Source organism: Alexandromys fortis, unplaced genomic scaffold (genome assembly GCF_014885135.2).
Source record: "Alexandromys fortis isolate MF-2015 unplaced genomic scaffold, M_Fortis_MF-2015_v1.1 scaffold_12, whole genome shotgun sequence".
NCBI lineage: Eukaryota > Metazoa > Chordata > Mammalia > Rodentia > Cricetidae > Alexandromys > Alexandromys fortis.
This window is the reverse complement of record NW_026067937.1, coordinates 3,528,357-3,550,382: the sequence shown is the minus strand read 5'-3', so window position 1 is coordinate 3,550,382 and position 22,026 is coordinate 3,528,357. Positions and strand designations below refer to the sequence as shown.

General features: G+C 38.2%; 2 protein-coding genes across 7 annotated transcripts in view; one reads left to right on the top strand and one right to left on the bottom strand.

Moving 5' to 3' along the window:
• The window catches only part of Elp4 (elongator acetyltransferase complex subunit 4), a 224,769-nt gene extending 205,738 nt beyond the window's left edge, over positions 1–19,031 (bottom strand). For both annotated transcript variants that reach the window (XM_050147153.1, XM_050147154.1), the window contains exons 1-2: positions 18,809–19,031; positions 10,791–10,826 (exon numbers count right to left, since the gene is read on the bottom strand). In XM_050147153.1, coding sequence (XP_050003110.1) covers positions 10,791–10,826; positions 18,809–19,019 — 247 coding nt within the window. In that variant the 5' untranslated portion in view covers positions 19,020–19,031. The remainder of the gene's footprint in view (positions 1–10,790; positions 10,827–18,808) is intronic.
• A 156-nt stretch (positions 19,032–19,187) lies between these two features.
• Immp1l (inner mitochondrial membrane peptidase subunit 1) overlaps positions 19,188–22,026 on the top strand; it is a 47,114-nt gene continuing 44,275 nt past the window's right edge. For 4 of the 5 annotated variants that reach the window (XM_050147035.1, XM_050147032.1, XM_050147034.1 and 1 more), the window contains exon 1: positions 19,188–19,274. The gene's annotated coding sequence lies outside the window, so the exon portion shown is untranslated. Of the gene's footprint in view, positions 19,275–20,265; positions 20,318–22,026 lie in introns of those variants that run through there. The other variant, XM_050147030.1, reaches the window with a different exon arrangement.

Sequence of the window (22,026 nt, the reverse complement as noted above, 5' to 3'; positions counted from 1 at the left end):
TCGGGAGTCAGGGCGGCCAGAAAATGAACAAGTGGCCTCCTACTACAGCAGAGGGTGAGAAGTTCTAACAAATGATAGATGTAAGAAAAAATTCCACATATCGTAGTGGTGGGATGGAACAGTAGCCAAAGACAAGTGTCACCTCAGATGGGACTTTTAAGATGTCAGAGAAACTTGACTGTTTCCCTTAAAACTTTAAACTTATTAACATGAAATGTATTTATTTATCTGATTATTTGAAGCTAAAAATAAAACAACTGCTTAGGGTTTAGCATGATGTCTGACACACAAAAAGTAGTCAATAAATATTAAAAACTTCAATGAGAAATTAGTTTATGGTAGAATTTTAAAGTATCAGTTTGTTTTTCATAAGAGAGACATAAAAGAGGGCAAACTGGAAAGATCTGGAAGGAAAGTAAATAGTAAGAAATTGAGCAAAAAAAATTGTGAAGATGAAAATGCTATGGATATGATAAAAGCAACTTCTTACCCATGGCCAGAGGTAACAAGGAAGCAAAATCCCAGCAGTCATCAGGTTGGTGAAGAATGTGGTTTTATAGTTTGAGTTTCACAAATGGAAGCCAAAAACTTAGAGTGAATCTGAAGCTGACCAGTGCCGAGTATGCACTCTATTTTGGGAGTGCTTGTGGATTGCCTTCGTGTTTGTGTGCTCTGCTGTCATATCAACAAGTTCAGAACTAGTTCACAAGAAAAGAAGGGCCAGGCGATGGTGGCGCATGCCTTTAATCCCAGCACTAGGGAGGCAGAGGCAGGTGGATCTCTGTGAGTTCGAGACCAGCCTGGTCTACAGAGCTAGTTCCAGGACAGGCTCCAAAGCCACAGAGAAACTCTGTCTCGGAAAAAACAAAACAAACAAACAACAAAAAAAGCCACATCTTTAATCCTCTCCATAAAGACTCATGTAGTTAGAAAAAGAGAGATATACAGTAAAGAGATTCAAAGGAAAAAAAAAAAAACCTCTAAATGGTTTACAGTGTATTAAAAATATATGCAGTCTTAAAAGAAAAAAAAAGTTAATGTTCTTAAAAAAGAAAGAGAGTAGTTGGGTGTGGTGGTACACACCTTTAATCCCAACACTTGGGAGGCCTAGGTAAATTGACCTCTGTGACTTCAAGGGACAGAGGTAGATTGACCTCTGTGACACACTTTTAATCCCAATGCCTGGGAGGCAGAGACAGAAGGACCTCTGTGAGTTCAAGGACAGCCTGGTCTACAGAGTTATTCCAGGACAAAGATATACAGAGAACCTGTCNGACACCACGATGGACTTTGGCTAGAATCTTCCCGGTAAGCGCACCTTGGGATGCTTACACACATCATTAGAAATGGGCTAGTCCAGGTGCGAGAATTAGCCTGTAAGGGCTAGAGTTCAGGCCAAGCAGTTCTTAAATGAATACAGTTTGTGTGTTGTTATTTCGGGCATGAGCTAGCCATGCGGGCGGCCGGGTGCTGGGGACGCAGCCCTGCCGCTCCTATTTCAACAAAGGAAAAAAGGCCAAGTAACATATAAAGGCAGACCTATGAGAATTACACCTGATTTCTCAATGGAAACAATGAAAGCCAGACGGTCATGGTCAAGCATTATGCAGTCATTAAGAGACCACGGATGCCAGCCCAGACTACTATACCCAGCAAACTTTCAATCACCATAGAAGGACAAAACAAGATATTTCATGACAAAACCAGATTTAATCAATACCTAGCCACAAAACCAGCCCTATACAAAGTACTAGAAGGAAAACTCCAACCCAAGGAAATTGGGTATACCAACAAAAACACAGACAATTGATGATCTCACTGCAGCAAATCCCAAAGAAGAAAAAAAAGCACACAAATTAACAGCACTAAAAACAAAAACTAAATTAACAGGAGATGGCAATCAGTGTCATTAATATCCCTTAATATAAATGGACTCAACTCACCTAAAAAAGACAATGGATTGGATATGAAAACAGAATCCATCCTTCTGCTGCATACAAGAAACACACCTCAACCTCAAAGACAGACATCACCTCAGAGTAAAGGGTTAGGAAAAAATTTCCAATCAAATGAACCTAAGAAACAAGCTGGTATAGCTATCCTAATATCTAACAAAAAAAAAAAAAAGACTTTAAACTAAAATCAATCAAAAGAGACAAAAAAGAACATTACATATTAGTCAAAGGAAAAATCCATCAAAAGGAAATCTCAATACTGAACATCTATGCCCCAAATACAGGGAAACCTCATTAAAAAAAAACACTTCTAAAGTTTAATTCATACATTAAACCCCACACACTAATAGTGGGAGATTTCAGCACTTTACTCTCACCATTGGACTGGTCAGTCAGACAAAAAATGAACAGAGAAATAAGGGAACTAATAGGTGTTATGACTCAAATGGACTTAACAGACATCTATAGAATATTCCATTCAAATATAAAAGAATATAAAAGATTCTTCTCAGCATCTCATGGAACCTTCTCAAAACCTGACCACATACTCAGTAACAAAACAAACCCCAACAGATAAAAAAAAAAAAATGGAATGACCCATGTATCTTATCGGATCACCATGGCTTAAAACTAGAATTCAAGAGCAAAAATAATTTCTGAAAGCCCACAAATACATGGAAATTAAATAATGCTCACTTGAGTCATCAAGAAATAAAGGGAGAAATTAAAGACTTCCTAAAATTCAATGAAAATAACTACATAACATACCCAAATTTATGGGACACAATGAAAGCAGTGTTAAGAGAAAAGTTCATAGCACTAAATGCCTGCATAAAGAAGCAGGGAAAATCCCACACTAGTGAATTAACAGAGCATTTGAAAACTTTAGAACAAAAATAAGCAAACTCGCCCAAGAGAATGCAGGAAATAATCAAATTGAGAGCTGAAATCAACAAAATAGAAACAAAGAAAACAATACAAAGAATCAATGAGAAAAAGAGTTTGTTCTTCAAGAAAAATTAACAAAATAGAAAAACCTTTATCCAAACTAACCAAAAGGCAGAGAGAGACTATCCAAATTAACAAAATCAAAAATGAGAAGGGGGACATAACAATAGACATGGAGGAAATATAGAAAATCATCTGGTCTTATTTAGAAACCTGTACTCCACAAAATTGGAAAACTTAAAGGAAATGGACAACTTTCTGAATAAATATTAGTTACCAAATTAGATCAAGACCATAAAAGCAATTAAACAGCCCTATAGCTGCTAAAGAAATAGAAACAGTCAGCAAAAGTCTCCCAAACAAAAAAAAAGCCCAGAACCAGATGGTTTCAGCTCAGTATTCTACAATATTTTCAAAGAAGAAGTAATATCAATACTCTTCAAACTGTTTCACACAATAGAAACAGAAAGAACAATGACAAACTCTTTTTCTGAGGCCACAATTACCCTGATACCAAACCACATAAAGATATTACTAAGAAAGAGAATTACAAACCAATCTTACTCATGAACATCGATGCAAAAGTACTCAATAAAATACTGGCAAATCAAATCTAAGAACACATCAGAACCATCATCCACCATGATCAGTCAGATTCATCCCAGAGATGTAGGGATGGTTCAACATATGAAAATCTGTCAACGTAATCCACATAAACAAACTGAAAAATAAAAACCACATGATCATCTCATTACATGCTGAAAAGCTTTCAACAAAATACAACATCCCTTCATGATAAGTGTCTTGGAAAGAGCAAGAATACAAGGATCATACCTAAACATAATAAAGCCAATATATAGCAAGTCAACATCCAACATCAAACTAAATGGAGAGAAATTCACAGCCATCCCACTGAAGTCAAGAACAAGACAAGGTTGTCCACTTTCTCCATATCTATTCAATATAGTTATTGAGGTCCTATTTAGAGCAATAAGACAATAAAAGGATATCAAGGAGATATAAATCAGAAAAGAAGTCAAACTCTCTAGCAAGAGCAATAAGACAATAAAAGGAAATCAAGGGGATACAAATCAGAAAAGAAGAAGCCAAACTCTTACTATTTGTTGATGATATGATAATTTACATAAGCGACCCAAAAAATTCTACCAAGGAGCTTCTACAGCTCATAAACACTTTCAGTAATGTAGCAGGATACAAGATTAACTTGAAAAAATCAATAGCCATCCTTTACACAGATAATAAATGGGCCAAGAAAGAAATCAGAGAAACAGCACTCTTCACAATAGCCACAAATAGCATAAACTATCTCAGAGTAACTCTAACCAAAAAAAACCTCTAAATTTTTTATAGTATGTTAAAAATATATACAGGCTAAAGGTTAAAGTTCTCAAAGTAAAAAAAAAAAAAAAAAGTAGTAGCCAGTTATGGTGGTGCAACCAGGTAGGATTTGCCTGGGAGGCAGAGACAGGTGGATCTCTGTAAGTTCAAGGATAGCCTGGTTTACAAAGGGAGTTCCAGGACAAAGATACATAGAAAACCTATCTCAAAAAGCCAAAAGTTAAGAGTAAAAATAAAAGAAATAGAGGTTAAAATAAAGCCACATAAAGATGGAAAATACACAGAGAATCTTGATACTGTATGCTATTATGCTCTCTTTAAATTGTTTGAATGCTGAGGAAGGAGCAACAGCTGCTAAAAGATATTTGCTTATAAATGCTGCAGAATTAATCTAAGATAGGTATTTTGAAAATACCTTGACTTTAAAATTAAAGTCAAAAGGTATGTTACTTTGGAGAAGAGATTTTGTTTTTGTTTCCACAGGAAATGAAAGACTGTGGATTCATTCTGAATTAAGAAAAATCAGGTTCTATCAAGGAAGACTACCTGAGAAATCTCCGGTAGGAACAGACAGCCCAGATGACAGAGTTCTACATCCAGAACAGGTTTAAGACTGCTGCCTGAGATGATCAAGACTCACAGGATACTCCAGTCAGGAATTGATCATAACTCTAAATTTTCTTTAGGTCCCCATAAGATTATCAGCGCCCCCAACCAGCCGGAAGTAGCCTGGAATACTATGCCCACATTCCCAAAAATGGACTATGGGTATTTTCCTTTGTTTAAAAAAAAATAAAAGGGGGGGGGGAATGGTGCGGGAGAATTATCTGTATTCTGACAATCATGTTTTGAATAAATGCTGATGGACCAGGCAATGTTTAAATGAATACAGTTTCCCTATTATTATTTCTGGGGCTAAGCTAGCCATGCGGGAGCCCAGCGGGATGAAAAGCAGGCCTGCTCACCTCATTACTACAGAGAAACATCTGTACTTCTCACTAACTAGCCAACAACGTATCATTTGCTACTTCCACAACTAAAATTATGTGACTAATATGGGATAGTTTAAAAAGATACATTTGCCAACGTCACATAACTTGTATTTTTATTAATGACAACTTCTATAAAAACCTGTTTTGATAGCATCTCTGCAAACAGATGATAGACCCTTTGAATACTTTTAAGCTGTGGCAAATTTACCGAGTAACAGAACACCAGTAGCAATTTCAATACAAAACATCTCAAAACCTATTTCAGTATGGTTACAGTTTTGGTTTGAAACATTTCCTCAAATGTCATATATCATAGGCTTGGTCCTCAATGAAGCATTGTTCAGAGATGAAGCCTTTTGAGGGTGATTAAATAATGAGGAATCTGGCATCTTCAATACATTAATCCATGGACAGATCCACAGTTGAATGGATCACCAGGAGATGGTAGAAATTTAGGACATGGAACCTCTTTGGAGGAAGGTCACTGGGGTTTTTTGTGTGAAGATATGCTGTGACTCCTCCTTTCCCTCTTTCCTGGCTATACTGGACTAACCAGCTTCTTGGTTCAACACCCTCATTGCCACTTTACTTGGTTTGTCAGCTGACTACGGACTGAGCCCATTGAAACTGAGAGCCAAAATAAGGCATTCTTCCTGTTGTTGATTTCCTCGTTATTTTAACAGCCATGGAATTCTGAACAATAAAGTCATAAGGAATCAAGTTTGTACTAAGAAATGCTTACCTTTGGTGATTTACCCCTCATATTCCTCCCTTATATACATTCATATTTAGCTATTTTTCAATATTCTGAAGGCATAGAGTTTTTCTGGTTTTTGTAGCAATACTCACTAGCTCTAATTTCCATAGCTACACTACATCTGAAACTATAAATAAACTGTTCTCGAAAGCCACACTCGTGCACAGGTAAATGTCACACATAAAACTCCCTTGATAAATGAAAAATAATCTACTTCATGAGAAAATGGTTTACAAAATTCAAAACAGGGGCTAGAAAAAGCTCAGAGGACAGAGTGCCTGCCACGTACACAGAAAGACCTGAGTTGGGATCCTCAGCACCCACATAAAAGCCAGGTGTAGAGCTATGCATCTTTAACCCGAGTCCTGGGGGTGTGGGTGTGGGACAGTGACAGTCAGGTCCCTTGGCAGTCTTAAGCTTCAAATTCAGTGAGGTGATCCTGTTTCAAAATATAATGTAGAGAATAGCTGGAGAGAAGGCTCAGAGGTTAAAATCACTTCCAGAGGAGCTAGGTGTGATTCCCAACAGTCACAACCACATGGAATTCCATGTCCAGGGGATCTGATACCATTTTCTGGCCTCCTCAGGTACTGCATGCACATGGTATACCACAGACATACACGCAGGCAAAATACCCATACACATGAATCAAAAATACATAGTCTTAGTTTGGGTTTCTAATGTTAGGAAGAGACACTATGACTACAAAACTCTTATAAAGGAAAGCATTTCACTGGAACAGGCCTACAGTTTCGGAGATTTAGTTCATTATCATCATGACGGGACACATGGTAGCATGGAAGCAGGCCCAGGACTGGAGAAGCAGGTAAGTGGTATGCATCTTGATTTGCAGACAGCCCCCACACTTACACACCTCCTCCAATAAGCCCACTCCTCCTAAAAGTACCACTCTATATGGACCAAGCATATAAACACATGAATCTACTGACGCCATTCCTATTCACATCACCACACACACTAAAACATTAAATGGACGATGATCAAGACAGACACCTGAAATAGGCCTCTGTACTTCCTAGGTGCGTGCCTACGCAATGCACATTTGCACTTATATGCACATATGTATATAACTACAAAAGTAAGCACACTGCATGCAGAAATATTTTTGTGGTTGTTGATACAGGGTCTTACTATCTAGCTAGTGTGGAATTTGCTATGTAGACCAGGGTGGCCCCAAACCTGCCTCTGCTTCCAGAGTGCTGGGATTCAAGATTTATACTACTATGCCTGGCAAGATTTTAGCATTTTAACTAGAAATATTCTACTATAATAGAGAAATGCTGATGATGTAAAATAAAGTTTTTTTTTTACCATGCTGTAACTTGTGTCTTCACTGTACACTCAGTAAGATCCTTCACCTTTAGAATTTTGAAACTTCATTTCAGAAAACCCACATATATAGGTGTTTCATCACTCTAAAAAAAGAATATAACCCCTATCCCAATGTTTATGTCTGTTAAACAAGGCATCTGAGAAAGTTATACAGGACAGTTGCCTAGGTTAGCATGTGAACTGAGAATCGAACCTGGGTACTCAGAGACTACTACACAAATTCACAATTGGTCAAATGTTGAGAACAGCTGACCTTGGGGCATCCAACCTCAACTAAAACATTTACAACACAACCCTCATACCTAAGACTCAGAGAACATTGTGGAAGATAGGGTGGAAAGACTACAAGAGCTAGAGGACCAGAATCTGCTGCACCCTTGAAATACAGTATCTTCTTTGTATGTCAGAGAAGCAGCACAGATGAAGTTTCAACAACATGGTTTCCTAAATAAGACCGTCACAATAACAATGCCAGTTGACATGTTAATGTGGATAAGGAAAATCTTACAAGTCCCCACCCCTAGATGAAGGACTACAGGCAAGTAATAGCTGCTGAGAGATAAAGATTCAGTCTTCTCTAAGGATAAGCCCCTTGATAGGCTACCCATTCCCAAATGATCAACTATAAACAAACGCATACATACACACACAGGAGCAACACTAAACAGACTCAGTAGGTTTATATATATATGTACATATGCATGCATATAGATATATGTATATATGCATATATAGACATATAACAATAATAATAAAGAAAATGTTATAAATTTGAGAAAGTAAATATAGGAAGAATTGGTGGTGATAGAGGGAGAAATGATTCTGAGGTAAATGCAAAATACTTCTATCACCCTTCAAATCTAATTTCATGAATTATAGAGATAATAAATATATCATAAGGTGATCATAATAAGTAAAAAACTTACATAAAGCACTTTATTTTTTTTCTTGGTCTTTTTTTTTTAAATTTACTTATTTATTTATTAAAGATTTCTGTCTCCTCCCTGTCACCACCTCCCATTTCCCTCCCCCCCATAAAGCACTTTATTTACATAATACATGACCCCCAACAAGAATCAAATGATGACAACTCTCCAACTATTATTAGTATTCTTCAGTGATTAAGCAGAGCTAGGCAATGAGATGTTCTAGATAACTTCGAGTTTTCCAGGGACTTGGCTTTACTAGATAAATGTTTTATGTTTGCCAAAATTAAAGAACCATCACTTTGTATTATAATCAGACTTGGAGAAAAATCTTTCCTTCTTTTTTTTTTTTTTTTTTTTTGGTTTTTCGAGACAGGGTTTCCCTGTGGCTTTGGAGCCTGTCCTGGAACTAGCTCTTGTAGACCAGGGTGGTCTCAAACTCACAGAGATTCACTTGCCTCAGCCTACAGAGTGCTGAGATGAAAGGTGTGTGCCACCACCGCCCAGTGAGAAAATCTTTCTAAAACATTTCCCAGAGTCCTTTGCTATATTAAAAGATATCTATTAATATAAACCTATTTGTATTAGTGCCTGGTACAAATAAATGTCTAGATCATTACAGTTTATAACTCAGCTTGCTGACAATAGGTCTTACTAAATGTGAAACTTTTATCAGTTTCGGGCAATGAAAGAGAAATGCCACTCTGGGAGGTTATCAAGAGGCAATGAGAGAAGAAGAGTCATTCAGAACTCTCACAGCCAGCTCACCAAATGACTGCCAGTTAGGGAAAATCTGAGGTGCTAAAATAGATATTTTCAGGTATTTTAATGGGGTCATATAAAAACGTAGGCCGACTAATTCAAGACTAAACTAGAAACAGCAGCTATGTTGCAAGTAAACAGGTTAGACATTAACCGGGCACTTTCATTACGTGATAGATGAAGTATACGGAAATTTGAAGCTCCTATGATCTATGCTCAAACAGGCCATACATTGTCTATTTAATAAGAACTCTAATCACCTTAACAATGAACAAAAATACAGCCGACTTTGCTCCCTTTCACTCAAAAAGGCAATAATAAATGCTGTGAAATGTTTTACACATCTATTCACTCATATACAATACACATATCAATTCTTCCATTTCTCAAATTAATCACTACAATCCACTTTTAATAAAAAGAAACTTTTGGTTTCTTTTTTTGCACAAAATTCAAAGGACATTTCAAATAAATTAAATTAAATTTAAAATGGTGCACAGTGAGGAGCAACTATTTGTAATTGTTAGGTGACACATTTTCAAATATGTCTGCCCATCTCAATTTTGAATTAAAAAGTGTACTTAGTATATACTATGTACTCACTCATAAGTGGATACTAGGATAGTGAGCCTATAATTTATGATCCTAGAAAAGCTAAGTAACAAGGTGACCCCTAAGAAAAACATATACAGATCTACCTGGAAAGGCGAAATAGACAAGATCACCTGACAAAATTGGGAGCATGGGGGTGGGAAGAGAAAAGAGGATGGAAGGGGAAGAGGTGGGGAAAAGGGGAGGAGTGAGGAGAACTTGAGGGAATGGGATATTCGAGGAGAAAGGACAGCGACAGAGAGCAAAGAAAGAGATATCTTGATTGAGGGAGCCATTATAGGGTTAGCAAGAAACCTGGCTCTAGAGAAATTCTAGGAATCTACCAGGATGACCCCAGCTAAGACCCTAAGCAATAGAGGAGAGGGGGCCCAAATTTGACTTGTCCTGTATTTGAACTGATGAATATCTTAAATATCACCATAGAACCTTCATCCAGCAACTGGTGGAAACAGAGGCAGAGACCCACATCGGAATACTGGACTGAGTTCCCAAAGTCCAGTTGAAGAGTGGGAAGAATAAGAATATGAGCAAAGAGGTCAAGACCATGAGGGATACAGCCACTGAAACAGTCTGCCTGAACTAATGGAAGCTCACCAACTCAAGCCAGGCCAGGAAGAAACAAGCATAGGACCAAACTAGCTCCTCTCAATGTGTTTGACAGTTGAACTGCTGGGGCAGACAGAGGGGCCACGGGCAGTGGAATCAGGATTAATTCCTACTGCATGTACTGGCTTTTTGGGAACCTTTCTCTTTGGATGGATACCTTGCTCAGCATAGATATAGTAGGGAGGGACTTGGACCTTCCTCAAAGCAATGTGCCTTACCCTCTCTGAGGAGTGTATGGGATGAGGAGGGAGGGTATGCTGAGGGAAAGGGATGAGGGGAGGGAGTTGGAACTTGGATGGTACATATAATAAAAAAAAAAAAAAGTTAGTCTTCTTTAAAAAAAGAAAAAAAATAAATAACGTGAACAGAAAAAAAAAAGTGTATTTAGACAAGTTCTAACTGACCTTACATCTGCGGAGAACTCATCATTTAAATACCCAGTTTCAGATGAGAAACTCCTAACACCATCACATACAAAACAGAACTTGCAGAAGTATCACAGCATGTATTTTATACTAACCAATCAGAAGAACTGTTCCGACAGCTAAGCCTCCACCTGGAAATGACACACAAGAACAACATTAGTCACTAACTTTATAGGTTCTTCTTTAGCACAAAATTTAGACTTCACCAAGAACAGATACCTCAATAGTATCAAATAATATTAACAATAATAATACATCAATAATAATAGACACTGCCCTTGTGAAGAATATTTGGACGATCTTTGCAATACTTCGCTTAATGTGTTACTATGATATAGTTACATGTTACTTGCAATTACATAGTACATATGACATTCACTTTTCCAGTATGTTATAGTGTCCCCTTTCTCAGAACTAGGAGACACTCAATACAATTGTGGTAAAGCACTCCATTGTTATATTCAGCACTGGTTAATAAATTAGCTCAACAGCCAAGACACGAATGTGTACATTGACTGCTAAAAATTCTACTTTATTCCAAATTGGGCAAGTCTTAAAGGAATTAACAATTCTAATTATTTTTAGAAAAATTATAAAGAAAGTCTAGAAATTCTCAAATATAAAATTTATTTTTGTTAATTCAAATTACAGGAAATAGTAAAAAAAAATATATTTTCTCACACACACACACACACACACACACATTTGGTTTTTCGAGACAGGGTTTCACTTTGTAACAACCCTAGCTATCCTGGAACTAGCTCTTGTGGACCAGGCTGGCAGCAAACTCACAAAGATCCTTCTGCCTCTGCCTCCCAAGTTCTGGGATTAAAGTCGTGAGTCACCAGCACCCAGCCATTTTCACTAATATTAGAATGAGTTCTTTTAAATATTTGAATGAAACTAACATCCTGAATATATAATTCAAATAGTCACTAAAAATAACTTTTTGGACATCAAAACTATGCTACAGAGGAAAGACAGTCTATATGATACTTTGCTGTTCATCTGTAAAAGTATTAGTACTAGTACCTGGAATTAATGTCTCAAATGTACTTTAAAAGTAAGAAATACATACTAAAGAAAGACTACAAGTGTATTTGTTGCATTATTCTAAAAATATTCAAGGTTGTTGAACAACAGAAGACAGTATTCTTGTAAGGTTTGTAAGTATGAGCACAAAACCATAAAACATTTTGAGCATTAATAAAAACCTTTTTCTCAAAATATTTTATAGTGGTAAATATGTGGAAAATTTAATACAAAAAGTTCACTTAATACTATTTCTTTCCCCTTGCACAAAAAGCATACTTGCCAGGTAGTGGTAGCACACGCCTTTAATCCCAGCACTCAGGAGGCAGAGGCAGGCGGATCTCTGTGAGTTCTAGGCCAACCTGGTCTATAAGAGTGAGTTCCAGGACAGGCTCCAAAGCTACAGAGAAACCCTATCTCGAAAAAAACCAACAACAACAACAAAAAGCATACTTGTTGTGTTAAAGAGTCTGAAATCTATTAACATGGTCCCAGAATAAATTGAAAAACTGTAGTACATACTAATTTATGGTGATATCTGAAATAATTTGAATACAATTTGTAAAACGTTTCAAAATCATTCGTGACACTTTTAAAGTTAGTACCTTTACATATGTTCATATGCATGTGGGTGCATCTCTCTCCTGTGTGTGCGTGCATGTGCGCGTTCATGTTGGGAGGTCAGTGTAGCCTCGGCTGGCTTCATTTCCTGTAGCTGTGAATGGGGCTTCAATTCCTGACCCTCTCATTTCTACCACTGACACACTGGGATTTACAGCACTTTAGCGGGATTCATCAGAAAACTGAACACATAATTTAATTATACATCAAGACAACTTCCCACTCTGTAACATTTAAATAGAAACCACACTAATGAGGACAGTTTCAAGATTAACAGAGTGAAATATACTTTAAGGCAGCATTCATAAAAAAAATCCAAGTACTTACTGTCTGCTTTTAGATTATTAGACAAAATGTTTAAGTTGTCCCATGTAAGGTCAGAGCTAATTTCTACATTTATTTTTAACTTTACACCCTTCCTTCCTTTATGAGGAAAAAACAAACATCTAATACCTTAATGGTCATTCTCTTTATGTTTAAGATGATAAAATCACCAGGTGGTGGTGGCGCCTGCATTTAATCCTAGCACTCGGGAGGCAGAGGCAGGTAGATCCCTGTGAGTTACAGCCTGGTCTACAAACAGAGCGTTCCAGGACAACCAGGGCTATACAGAGAAACCCTATCTTGAAAAACAGAAAATAAAACAAAACAAGAAGATAAAATCACACTCTAGTGTTCCAGTCAGAGCTGTTACTATAAAAGTTGCTGATTCTCCTGGTCTATGTCCCTAATCTACATAATTTCTGTATCTAAGTTCCAGTGGAATAAGCAAAGGGTTTTAAAGTTTGAGATAGGATCTCACTTTTTAGCCTTGGCTGAAACTCCCTGAACATTCCTGCTTCAGCCGTCTCAGCACTAGGATTTCAAGCATAAGCTACCATGTCCAAGAAGTTTTCCTTCTTGGAGGAATAAGGAGATGTTGGTCAATGAAAATGAAATATGTAAAATTCAGCACGGTCAGTAAGAGATGCCTTTGCCGTATTTGCAATAATCTTCAGTTAAGAACCCATCACTTAATGTGTACTATTACTTGGTCAGTGATGATGATTGTAGCAATAATGGACAAAGGGTGACTAGCTAAGCAGAGCATCTTGCAAATCCCATATGAGGGAGGGAGGTGGTTTTGGGAAAAATGATTGAACAAAATTATTTTCAGCCAATTTAGGAATATGTCACTCAAAAATTATGAATCTTATGCTTATAAAACTCCTAACAGTTGGAAACTTTATCCAGTGAGTTCTTAATACAATATCAAATCGGGATAAATTAAATGACTTATGATTTAAGCCAAGCTTTTTTTCCCCTAATGAGCTCTAGTGTATAGTTTAATCTCTTTCTTTCTTTCTTTCTTTCTTTCTTTCTTTCTTTCTTTCTTTCTTTCTTTCTTTCTTTCTTTCTTTCTTTCTTTCTTTCTTTCTTTCTTTCTTTTTCAAGACAGGATTTATCTGTAGCTTTGGAGTGCCTGTCCTGGCACTAGCTCTTGTAGACCAGGCTGGAACACATGTGTCAGATTGGTGACAAAACCAAGTAGAAAAAGAAAAAGGAAATGAAAAGGCTATCTTAACTTAGAAAATCTACTGGTGGACTTCTGTTGTTTAATGTTTAATAGAGAATATTCATAGTTCAAGCTGGGAGGCAATATTTTGTGTTAAATTTAATATTTGAAAAAGATCAGAGCTGGGTATGGTGTCCCATGCTTTTAGTCCCAGAACTTGGGAGGCAAAGGCAAGAGTGTTCTACACAGTGAGTTCCAGGACAGCCAGGGCTACTTAGCGAACTTAGTCTCAAAAAACTAACAAATACATTGTGGAGGCCAGAAAAGGTGAGCCTACGTCCAATTTGACCAAAGGGCAGAGAATTGGAACTTATCTCTATTCCTTCAAGGTTATTTTGTTTCCACCTCAAAGGTCCCACCTAAATTTAGGTCAGACTTTCTCAAGGTTCTGGTCAACCTGGTACATCAGGGAAGTAAACCTGTTCAAACAAAAGTCTAAGGACCCAACTAAGTTCCAATTCCCTCAAGGAAATAACTTTGGTTTCCACCCAGGGAGTGGTCTGCCTACAGAATGTTTTGGTCTAGGGTGTGAGTGTCAACTTGTTTTGTTCTAGCAACAGAAAGTTTAACTTTGGCTATAGCCCACAACCTTCAATTGGTATGTTCAGTTCCTTGTATCATGTTTTTAGTCTTACCCCTATTTTTGGGGTCAGGAGTATTTTAAGCAGTTGGAAATTAAATGCAGGCTAATTTCAGTGCTCACTGGAATTTCCTCCTGATACTATTCTATGTTTCTCCATTTTATTATTTTCATTTACATTTTCAAACACTTTACTAATATTTTCTAAATCCCTATGCTTTCTACCCTGGCAAGAGGTATTTTTGTCGAGGTTAGTCCCCGACAAAACAAGCAAACAAAAAAAAAACAAAACAAAAATAAAAGGTAAGAATTTTAAGTGTTAAAAGCTGTCTGACATAGTTTTGTAATTCATGGGGGAGTAGTTAGACAACTATCAACCAATATCAGTACTATTTTAATGGGAAAATTTCAGTCTCATATCCCCCCCGAAATTTGTAAGTTACAAACTTTGGGTAAATGAGGTCAAATTAATGCTTGGAAGTGATACCTTATTTTTCAAAGTTGGTGAATGTAAAAGGATAAACTACAGAAATTAGGTAATATATTAATGCGTAGGAAGACACTACTGGAAAAAAGAAATGTAAAAAGCAAGCTCACTTTTTCCTTAGCTTAGTGCAGTATCCTCAAATTAATACAGCCTGTCAAATTAAATTGTGGTGATTTTGTTAATGTGGTTATGTCTTAGTTATCAAATATCCTGGCCTATGATTCAGACACAAGTGGGCAAATATGGAAACCAAAGTTATAAACAGGGATGTCTCCGGAGATTAAATCATATGAAACAGCTTTACGTAATAATAGAAAAGATATATTTTCTTTAGTTGTATAGCTAGCTACCTAAACTATAATAAAAATTATTAACCATAAAGCCCAAGCTTAATGCATATTATCCCACGATACTGATGATAACGTAGTAAGCATGCCAAGAGCATTTATGCTTTAAAATCAGTTTTGAAAATGGTGGCCACCACAATAAGCTTCTCCATAAAACTTCTGCTGGACTATTATTTACCACAAACCCCACCTACTGTCCCTTGACTGTCAAACTGAATTAACTCTGAACAGGGCAGAGTTTCCTCCATACAAATCTGTGAAGTCACCCTTCCTTCAAAAACCTCTCAAGACTGACAACAATTTTTCTTAGAAATTCCTAGAATATCTATGTAGCTAAATTATTTTCCTCTTCTGAAATGTATGTTATTTACCTATAGTGACCTCAAATAGCAATATAAATGCCCTGGAAAAGACAAAGTTAAATACCTAGGTTAATGGGATAGATACATAGCTCAGTGGTTAAGAGACTTGTTGCTCTTGTAGAGGATCCAAGTTTGATTTCCAGAACCCACACCAGGCCACTTTCAACAACCAGTAACTCCAGCTTCAGGGGATCGAAAGACCTCTTCTGGCCTCTGGGGACGACTATACTAATATGCCTAAGTCCATATATATACACATAAATAAAAATAAATTAAACCTTAAAGAAAATCCCAGATTAGAAAGTCTAAACAAAATCTTCTAAAATTTAAATATTGCCAACTTGGGGAACTTATATGAGAATCCAATAATAAAATTATATCGACAGAACAAAAATAAATGATTAGATCAAGTTTTTGGTTTTTTTTTTTTTTTTTTTTTTTTTGCAGATGAAGACAAAGGGGAATATATGTTCAAATTTGAAAGACATTTTGACCAGAGTAATAGAAACAATGAATTACCAAATAGCTAACATTCAATCATTCTATGTGATGGGTTTCAAATATACTTGCAACTATGTTTAAAATTACATTGATATCAGGTGGCAGTAGTAGTTTCCACTGTACCACAGAGTGGGTATAAAACAATATTAGCTTGTTATGTACTCACAACGTCATAGCATATTTTCATTTATAATATCCCTCTACCATTATATTTTATCACCATGGGGTCATATAAGCCTTTCCACTATGTGAATCAACTTTTGAAAGTAACAATTTAACCCAAAGTTCTTATTCTTATTTGAATATACATTAGCAACAGATGTTTCTCTTCCAAAAGTTTTAATGAAAAACAAATTAAAATTTTTTGCTCCAGAAAATATACAAGACAGGAAATCAAAGTACAAAAATGTCATTAAGAAGTTAAAAACTGAAATACAACTGGGCATATTTATTAACCCAAACGCGGTAATATTATTACAGCATTCTGAATTTCTATGTACTTTGCAAATTAACTTCAATCATGCAATACACATATTTCAACATTTTGAGCTTAGTCAGCACTAATTTTCAGCATGTTATACTCAAATATGAGAATCGTCCACTGCCCAAGCATTTCTGAAAATTTCAAACATTATCGATCAAGTATATGTCTCTGTAGAGACACAGTGCCCTCGGTTCTTTTTGGCAGGTATGAAGAAAATGTAGTTAAATAAACTCTTAAATTCAGTAAATTGTCAAAACTCCCTGAAAATCCTTCTCAAAAATTAGCAATAGGGCTGGGCGGTGGTGGCGCACACCTTTAATCACAGCACTTGGGAGGCAGAGGCAGGCGGATCTCTGTGAGTTCGAGACAAGCCTGGTCTATAAGAGCTAGTTCCAGGACAGGCTCCAAAACCACAGAGAAACCCTGTCTCAAAAAAAAAACAAAACAAACAAACAAAAAAAATTAGCAATAGGCTGGGCGTGGTGGCGCACACCTTTAATCCCAGCACTTGGAGGCAGAGGCAGGCAGATCTCTGTGAGTTTGAGACCAGCCTGGTCTACAGAGCTAGTTCCAGGACAGGCTCCAAAGCCACAGAGAAACCCTGTCTCGACCCCCCCCCCCCCGCAAAAAAAAAAAATTAGCAATAGCAGGGCTCTAACTACAGAGATGCCCAAACGGGAATCTGAAGCTCAGCACCCTTGGTCGGGAGTTTTGTGAATATTCATACCACTAAATCTCTGAATCAGTTTTTGGAGCTCAAAAGCCAAACTCAATCTTTCATACTTACAATTACTTTAGTCTTTTTTCCCTTCTTCTTTTCAATCAAGACTGTATAAAAACTTACGGAGTGCCAAGCTCGGGTCTAGGCACATTTTGCTATTTTAATGAGAAAATGAAGGCCCAGTACTGAAAATGCAGCCTTTTTGTTCATAGGGTTTGATTACTACCAACTGAATAAACGTACCTATCCCATTCAATTAAAAATATTAACATTTGAGGAGTAGAAATGATTGACAGGTTAGACTGATAGAAAAGATCTACTGTCATTAAAGCTTACAGATTAATTTCTGTCTGGATAAGAGTTCACTCAAATGGGCCAGTCCTCTAAGGTTTGGTTCAAACCTAGGATAACAACCAAGGCCATAAGGGAAAAAAGTAAAATGAATATTCACCAACTCTGCATTTTGAATTCTGTTTTTAGCCTCACACAACTCAATGGGTTTAAAACAATTACGTCAAACTCCTTTAAATTTATGTAGAAAACAACCAGAATCCATTCAGAACAAGAAATAATAGAATCAAGAAACCATACTGTTTCTGAAGCTTGTCTTGTTATTTGATAAACTTACTTTAAAAGCCTGGAATATAACCCAGAGAAAAGCCTAAATTAAGTACAAGAAGAAGCAGTGGCAATTGTAATGTATTATGCAAATGTACCATATGTAACAGACACGCAGCAAATACTATGAAACATAGCTTACAAAATGTAAGCACACATCTGTGTTTAAGAAGCAGCCTTCAGACATAACTTATGAACATACTGAAGATACTCGGGGGCAGAACCATCTGAATATCAAGGACTGTCGCTCCTCTGAGTCAACACTCATTTTTGACATCCACCCTTCTAGACCCAACACCGCTTATGATTTAAGGAGACAACTGGCCCACAGTGGGGGGAAAAGAGAGGGGAAAGCTTTCAGCATTTTCTAAGGAAACCCTTCTCTTACAACGCTAAGAAGTTTTGTAGGTTAGTCCCAGCTTTAAGCTACCTGGATAGGAGGGAGAGTGTCATGGAGACCAGCAGAGGATTCTAAAAGTCAATTCCTTTCCATGTTTCTTTTTCATTAGGAATCACTTTAGGGTAAAAGCACGTAGGGAGTCCTGGTCATCTAGAAATGAATTTCTGCGTAGAGCGGAGTTAAGGGTTGTGTGGGTCCCATGGCGGGCTTAGTGCACACATATCTCAAGACATCTCCATGCAAGGCTTCCGCCCCCTGTCTCTATCATAGCAGGCTACCCTGACCACGTCTGTGAAGGGGAAAGGGGTGAGCAGGGCTGGGCAAGGCGTGGGGATGAGGGGCTGCCCCGGGGGTCCCTCCCCAAGTCTTCCCTGGGATGTGCCCTCATCTTCAATCTGAACCGACCTAGGAGCTGGTCCAGGGCTGGGAGCCCGGTTGACACCAGCAGCTGTCCATTCCGCACCGACGGTCGCGTGCCCGCAATGGACAGCAGCCGAGGGCCACCTCCGTCAGCCCCAGAGGCCTTGCTCTTCCTCTGGAAGCTGGAGGTGCCGCTCCGGCCGGCTGTGGACGCCAGGCTCGGGACGCCCGCGCCGCAGGTAGCTGTCGCCGCCATCTTGAAGCTCCCGCGAAGAGCCAATAGGAACTCTGGGAACTCGAGCGGGTGGCCCGTCAGAGACACAGCCCCGAAGTCCCGCCTACTCTCCACTGATAGCCAATAGAAATGGGAATTGCCTTGCTACCCAGCCAATCGCCAGGCCTATTGCTGAAAAGTGCTCTGTACGTCAAGCAGGAGGCTTGGATGCGTCCCGGGTTGACCAGGTCTGCTAGAGTTCTGGTTGAGGAACTTCTGTTGGTGTTTGGGCCGCAGGTGGGTACTGTCCTTGGGCATCCGTGGTTTGCGAGCACCCTCGTTCGCGCGGAGTTACCGAAAAGGCTGGAGGAGCCATTCGCCCGCGGGGCTTCGCTAGCCACCGCCGGTTGGAGAGCTCTCGTTTCCCTTGATGTTTAGCACCGGGGAGAGGCGCTTTTCTCGCCTTTCTGGTTTCTAAGGAAAGTTATCCCCGTCTTCCCCACGCGAGACCATCTTTTCTTAAATGGTTGTGCTGTCTGGAAAGGATGTAAAGGTGACCCCAGTGGCTGGTGAGCGCCTGGGCTTAGCCTGTTAGAGCCCAGGACTTGACTTAGAAACTTCCCTTTAGGAACGTCAAAGCCACTGGGCTTTCTTCCCGGTCTGACAGACTATACCTCTCTGGCAAGACCAGCTTTCCTTAGTTTTAATTAGGATCTCTGGAAATCTTGGAGAGTCTTTCCTAAGCAGTGTGAATGACAGGTGTTACTCTGACAACCTTCTTCACACATTTAATTGTCGCTCTCTGAAGCAGCTGCAGAAAACCAGAAAATACCTAAGGTTTCTCTCCCCTGACACCCGAGAAGAATTAGATTCATTTTCTAGTGGTTGCGAGATCTTAGTGGCGAGGGGTCCTACTTCACTGTTATATTTGTGGGAGAAAACCCATGTAATTTAGGGTTGTGTGGTTTGATTTTTCTTTTTCAGATGAGAACTGGAGGAGGAATTGGTTAAGTGATTTTTAAAAGGCATTCTAGATAAGCAATGTTTGAACTAAAAATGAGTTCCAAGTCAACACCTGTGATACTGACTTACTGTTGACAGTGATGAATGATACATGGATTCATCCATCCATCCATTCATTCATTATTTGTTCGTTTTGAGGCACAGTCTCACTATATAGCCGTGAATGGCTGGGGCTCACAGAATTTGCCTGCCTTTTCCTTCTGGTGCTGGGACTAAGGGGGAATGCCATCACAACTTTACTTTGTATTTTTTTTCTTCAGGCCTGGACTCAATCCTATAATCCTAATGAGGTGGAGAAGGAGAATCAGGTGTTGATGGTTAGTGTTAGCTCCATAACAAAAATAGAAAATAAAGAATCATATTCTGGGGGAGGGGGAAGAGGGCAACAAACCTCAATGTTTAGCAACAACCCATCAACCAGAAAGATTTGATAATGGCTGCTTTCATCTCTTAATATGTCACCAGTCCATAGGATTCGTATCCTTATATTTTTTTTAATGGACTAAGCAGAAAGCAGGTCCTCAACAGTCGTTTGAATGACTTACAAATAGAAGGCTATGTATGCTTTGGAAGCTGCTCGTCTCTTCATGAGTTAACCATGAGAGCTGGCATTCGCGGTTGAGCACAGCTATGTTAGAAGCTGAAATTCGAGTTTCGTGTAGTTTTCGTATGTCACAGCATAGTCTTTTCCTTTGAGCCATTTGAAAGTCAAGAGTGTGGCACTTCTTTATGTTGCCCCACAGAAGCAAATGGCAGCTTCAGGATTTATTGTATGAACTGTTGTTTGTCTGCCTGTATGCTGTACTGCTTTCTACCTGTCTATGATTTTATATACCTTATATTCTAGTAACCCTTCAAGGTCTCTAGTATGGTCAAGCTCCTCACTGTTTTCAGTGTTTACTTATAATAGTTGAATATACTAATGTTTCGGAGCTACTTTTGAAAGAAGTGTTATTAAACTTGTGATTTTGAACCAGGCTCTCCCGTAGGTGTGATACTCGGAAGAGAGGTGTGTATTTCTACATATAGCCTCTTTAAGGCAATCTAAGCTTTTCTGTTGTAAGTATCTGCTAGAGCACCACCCCACTTCATGTGCCAGGATCTACAAGAATTTCCTAGGACCACCATAAGGAGCTGATATATACTTGGTGGCTTCACAGAAAGCTAACTTTTCCAGAACATCAGAAGTAAAAAGTATGGTCTGTATGTCAGCAGGGCCATATTCATTCCAGATATTTAAGAAATGACTCTGCCTTTCTGGCTTCTGCTGGCTCTTGATATTCTTGGTTGTGAAACCATAGCTCCAGTCCCTGCCACCAGTTATATAACGTCTTCTACTCATGGCTCTGTGTATTGTTCTCTGTCTTTTATTAGGCCATTCATATTAGATTTATTACCTCTCTAATCTAGTATAATCTCATGTTGAGCCTTACCTTAATTACGTTGCAAGTGATGTATAGTCACGTGCTATGATTCTAAGTAGATAGTAATTTGGGAAGTAAGACATTACTCAATTCTCTCAAGTCTCTTCTGGTAATAGTCATTTATATGCAAACTTTTGTGAAATGTATTTACAACAATTAAGAGCTGATGCATAATTAGTTGATAAAATTATTTCATGAATTGATGAGATGGCTCATGGATTGATGAGATTTCTTGATGCTTAAAAGTGTTTGCCACCAAGCGTTCCCCCTCTAGGACCACATGGTAGAAGGAGAGAACCAATTCAAACAAGCTGTCCTCTGACCTCTCTCTCCATGGATGCTATGGCAGGCCTGCACTTCCCTCCCAATAAACGTATTTCTTAACATGCTAATACTCTTTGTGTTAATATCAGTACTTGAGGGTGCTGGAGAAATCACTTTCTTTCAGCCTTTAAACTAGAAGTTGTTAAGGATATTGTATATATGTATACACATTAATAACACTAAAGTTCTGTTGATGTAAAGAAATTTGTTGCTCAGTATGCATTGTTATAACAAGATCTTAAACCACCTCTTTATTAAAATCATGGTGGTCTTTAACT